At 45.4% G+C, this 4,777-nt stretch overlaps 2 protein-coding genes across 2 annotated transcripts in view; both read right to left on the bottom strand.

The window, feature by feature from the left end:
- The window catches only part of LOC138020249 (uncharacterized), a gene marked incomplete at its 3' end in the record, with an annotated part of 795 nt that extends 377 nt beyond the window's left edge, over positions 1-418 (bottom strand). Inside the window, exon 1 of the mRNA XM_068867258.1 lies at positions 1-418. This exon is cut by the window's left edge and continues 377 nt beyond it. Coding sequence (XP_068723359.1) covers positions 1-418 — 418 coding nt within the window.
- Positions 419-2,140: 1,722 nt separating this feature from the next.
- Positions 2,141-4,003, bottom strand: LOC138020248 (tigger transposable element-derived protein 6-like). Its single transcript, XM_068867257.1, has 2 exons — positions 2,533-4,003; positions 2,141-2,466 (listed from the first exon to the last, which is right to left on the bottom strand). Exons 1-2 carry the CDS (start codon positions 4,001-4,003, stop codon positions 2,141-2,143), a joined length of 1,797 nt encoding a protein of 598 aa, XP_068723358.1.
- Positions 4,004-4,777: the final 774 nt, after the last annotated feature.

Genomic DNA, 4,777 nt, shown 5'->3' with positions numbered 1-4,777 from the left:
AGCTTCCAGTCATAAAAAAGGAAGGCAATCCATGCTTTTCATTGACCATGAACTCAACAAAGGCACGAAGCTCTCTGCGTCTTTGATGCCAGTACTGAGCTGTGCCACGCAAGTTTGCACCGAAATACAAAAGCTTGTTTGTGAATGAAGTATCACCCCTTGCTAGTCGCTCTTGTAGGTCTGCTACAGTTATGTGTGGGTCACCTAGTTGCTGATCAACAAAGTACCTGCTCTGCTCCAGGGCACGCTTTCTCAAGATCATGTTGTGAACAATAAACTTCCACACTTTATGCCGAGCAAATCTGCCATCCTGGTACCACAGCAAGTGCTCTGCCCACTCATGGAGTGCAGGACATGAAATTGGACGGTTGATGTGGTAATCACCCTTTCCATAGGGAAACAAGCAAGGAAACACCATTGTTAAAAAATAGGGGGTGGTGAACTCAGATGCTGGAGTTGTGTCAGTGGTGGGCCATGGGATCACTGGTCGTTCCGCACCTTGTTGTGCTTGGTCTGTCTCAACTTCCCTCGGTTCAGACACAACCCGATTTAAGGCTGCTTCTACTTCAGCTTGCACATTCACCCCTGGCTCAGCAAGAATCACTCCAGACACTGTTGAGTCATCGCTGCCATCTGTTTCACCAGCAACTAATTGCTGTGGAGCTGGGCCTTGGTCATCCATGTGTTCTGTTTCAGAAAACTCAACCGTTCTCAGATTTGGCAACTCACCATCCTCCGGTAAATTCCGTATGCAGGCACTGTCAATGACAATGTCACTATAGGCAGGATTGTTGTCTTTCAACCAGCGAAGAGCTTCTTCAACTCGATGTCTTCTAACCCTGAAGTCCTTATGCGTATCATCTTTTCCTTGTCTCCTCAGCTGGTAGGCGTGGGAGAATAGTTGCTGGCTCTTGCACAGCCTGAGAGAATGCAATGCAATGTCCCTTTGAAGCAATACCTCCATGCCTCAACATATGTACATGCACAGTAGGTGCTAGCCTCGCTACCAGCATCTGCTCAGCATCTGACATTTCCAGACAACTCCACAGGAAGAGGCAATGGGTCCATATTGTTTTCACCAGACCAAACTCTTGGTACCTTCTTATCTCTTCTGCAACGTGTGCACATGTTTCCTGTACCTTTGCCCTCTAAGCGCCGTTCCTTGCAAACGTCACAATAACTAAACCTGTATGTCATCTGGTCGACCTCAAACGCACGTATAGCACAGTGTGCTTCATCCTCGAGCTGACTTGATCCTGCAAGTGGAGGTGGTGGTAGATCACCAACGGCTGCACACAACCTTCTCTCTCCATCTGATACTCTCCTTTGATTTCGCCGCTTCCTTTTAGGCTTGGGCCGAGCCTAATTTGTCCTTGTGAATAACATCTCACATACCCACGGCCAGCTCCCGTTCTGGCCTTGTAGCTCAGTCGGTAGAGCAGTGGTGATCTAATCCGAAGGTCGTGGGTTCAAATCCCACCCTGGTCAGAGTTTTTCTCTGTCCTTGTGTGGGCCCAATTCCAATACTAGGGTTGATCCCTGATGGAATAATTGGGTACAAAAACTTCACAGTAGTGTTAGGCCTCACTCGAACTTTGAATCATTACTCCAAATGCTACTGAAGGACAACAACTAGCGATTACGTAGAGTCAAGAGAAAATGAGAGGACAGAGAGGGAGTCTCAGGGCGTTGGCCGGGATATGTCATGTCCACGAAAGTTATTTTTAGACGAGCGGAAGTCGGAAGTCTGTCTTCCGAGACGTCCGCATGCAGTCTTGTCTCGCTCTCAGGTTCTTAGTGAAAAGAGAAAATGGCGGCGCACGTGGAAGGCTGATGAATAAATATTCATCATGTCTTTTCAAAATGCATGCAGACGTCTCGGAATACAGACTTCCGCTAGAACAAAGACTTCCGCTCGTCTAAAAATAACTTTCGTGGGCATGACATATCCCAAGGGCTGGACCGGGAACCTCCCTCTCTGTCTCCTCATTTTCTCTTGGTAGAGTGGAGTGTACAGTACTTGTCAATGTGTCTCATGTTAATGAAAATCACCTGAAATTTAAACCGAACAAAACCTAGGAAAACAACGTCAAACATGGGGTGCATATACTGTACTTGAAATCTTAATAATGTATTTACATTACTCGGTCTCATTCGATCGCTTATCCACGAAATCTAGAATGCTCGATTGCTTCTGTGACTTAAGCCTCATGTCAACAAGAATATCAGACACTTTCGTGACTGCACTAGACAAATCCTCGCAACTCCGATAATCTGCAAACTCAGCGATCTGACGCACAAGATCAAGTGCTCCTTTAACTGTTTGCACCGCTGGGATTGGTAAGGGAGTATAGTCACTGCTATCATCACTGTCGGAATCAGTTGCTATTTCCGTCTTGTTGCTGTTTACGTGAGTAGCGATAACCTCATCTTGTAGGGTCTCCCTCCAGTCAGGGTCGGCGGTATCTAAGGAGTAATATTAATAGGCGTCCGCATCATCGTCGAAGGCAGCATAGGGTGCAGCGTCAATACCTTTCTTAAACATCTTCTGCACCAGGGCTTCAAGGTCTAGTAACTCCTCACCGGCAAACGGGTCATCGTCATCTTCATCCAATTCCATGGCTGAGGGGTACATTCCAACATGTCTGAAACACTTACTGATTACCTCGCACTTGACTTCGTCCCACGCATTTACCATCCATCGCACGGCCATTAGGAGGTTCACAGACTTTACTATCTCGCTGGCAGAGTGTTCTCCGTCAACTTGACTAACGATATGCCGCAGCAACTTCCTTTTGTAGTAGATCTTCCACACCTTGATTATACCTGCATCCAGGGGCTGCGTGCGCGATGTGGTGTTCTTCGGTAGAAAGGCCACTTTAATGTTGGAGAACATGTCTGTCAGCGAGGGTGGATGACATGGTGCATTGTCTAAGAAAAGGATAATATGCCTTTCCTCTCTTTTCAGACGGTTGTTCAACCTGGTAAGGATAGTAACCATTATCTCGGTTCTCATCCATGCCTTCTCGTTGCTGAAGTACTGGGCACCGCAGGGGTATGATGGATTTGCCAAACGTGCGAAGCAGCGCGGTCGTCTGCTACTTCCTATCACAATAAGGGCCTCTTTGTTGCCCGCTACATTCACAAAAAATGCAGAGGTTATTCGTTGCTTCGCATTTTTGCTGCCCCTACAGCGTTTCCCCTTTTGAGAGAGCGATTTCTGAAGCATCGCCTTCCAGAAACAGCCAGTTTCGTCCTCATTCCATATATCCCTCGGTGAGTAGCCCCTAGTTAGCTCTTTCAATCTTTCATTCCAGCTGTCTATCGTCTCTTGGCTTACATCTCCCTCTTCCCCAGCAATATTCATTTGGCCGATTTTATGTCTCTTTTTCCACTTGTCTAGCCAACCACTTGTTCCTTTAAATAAGTCATCTCCAATTCTCTCAGCTATGATTCGCGCTTCTTCGACCAGCATGGGGCCATCAACAGGGATATTTGACTCTCTTGCTCTGGTATACCATTTCCACAACAAACCATTGATTTCGCCATACTTTTCAACATTCAATCTCTTTTGAGATTGAGCTCCTTCATTAGAGTTCCACGATTCTAGAATCCTAGCTTTCTGCTTCAGGATTTTGACAATCTGTGTTTTCCCGCAATCAAATATTTTCGCTAACTTTCTCGTGCTGTTACCCTTGTTAGATTTCCGGATGACTTCTATTTTTTCTTTCACCATCATTAGCTTGTGGGGGCATTGGTGGCTTCTTCGCTGTGAATTTCTTTGTAACTGGTTTGATGTCCTTAACTGGGATTCTTGCGTGGCCACCTTCGGGGTCGGCACGTCAAAACAAGAAACGCAATAAGCCACCGATACACCAGCTTTCCAGCCTAGGCTGTCTTCGTCAGCAGGGGATGAACATTCTTTAGACTTGTTACAGACAGGTTTTGCACACCTCAGACAAATATAATTCGTAAGACTTGAGCATTTAACACAGTTCCTCATCTTTAACCCTGTTGAGCACACGTGCATGTACAAATGTGGGAAATTCCCTCGAGTATTTTATCTTTATCTCACGCGTTAAGGATACAAAGTGCAGATGCCAATCAAACTTGAACACCCACCACGCAACCAACGTGTAACACGTGCAGTAACAGAACTGAAAATCTTCGTCATTTGCCTATCATTCACCATCGATTCGCTCCGTTTGAAGTCCACATGGAGAAAAAGAATTTTTCAAGCATCACGGTTCATTCATTCATACGAGGTTATCATGTCTACAAGGATGAAACAACATGGGTTCCCGAAATTGGTGAGCAACGTAGACTGAAACGTGAGCCACTGAATGAAAAAGATGGAAAGGCAGTTGTAGTAGTGAGGCCCCTGTCAAGAAATTTTACTGAAGCTGAACATCCCAACACCGTGTCAAAAGAAGACGAAATTGTCGGCCACATACCATTACAAATGTCTCAGTATGTCAGCAAATTCTTGAAACGAAGGACCAACAATGGAAAGGCCATTATAACAGAAAAACGTGTAAATCGAGGAGCAGGTTATGGACTGGAAATTCCCTGCAGTTACATTTTCTACGGAGACAATGACATTTCTATTCTATGGCTTAAAGAAAAGATTGAAAGCACTGGCATATTTCACATTGAATAGCGCCTGGCCAATCTATGCATTCTTCTGATGAAACTTGTACTGACAGTATATCATTTTGGAACAGATCACTGTAACAATTAATGTAAACTGTTATTAGGTCTTATTATCTGTCAGCAG

The sequence above is a fragment of the Montipora capricornis genome, chromosome 10 (assembly GCF_036669925.1).
Source record: "Montipora capricornis isolate CH-2021 chromosome 10, ASM3666992v2, whole genome shotgun sequence".
Classification (NCBI taxonomy): Eukaryota; Metazoa; Cnidaria; class Anthozoa; order Scleractinia; family Acroporidae; genus Montipora; species Montipora capricornis.
The sequence above is the reverse complement of the archived record's forward strand: the minus strand, read 5'-3'. Positions and strand labels throughout refer to the sequence as shown.

Bases quoted from the DNA above. Each gene is read 5' to 3' on its own strand.
- LOC138020248 (XM_068867257.1), bottom strand. From the start codon at position 4,003: ATGAGGAACTGTGTTAAATGCTCAAGTCTTACGAATTATATTTGTCTG. The intron at 2,467-2,532 runs GTATTGACGCTG...ATTACTCCTTAG, and splicing joins GCAGAAGATGTTTAAGAAAG to ATACCGCCGACCCTGACTGG.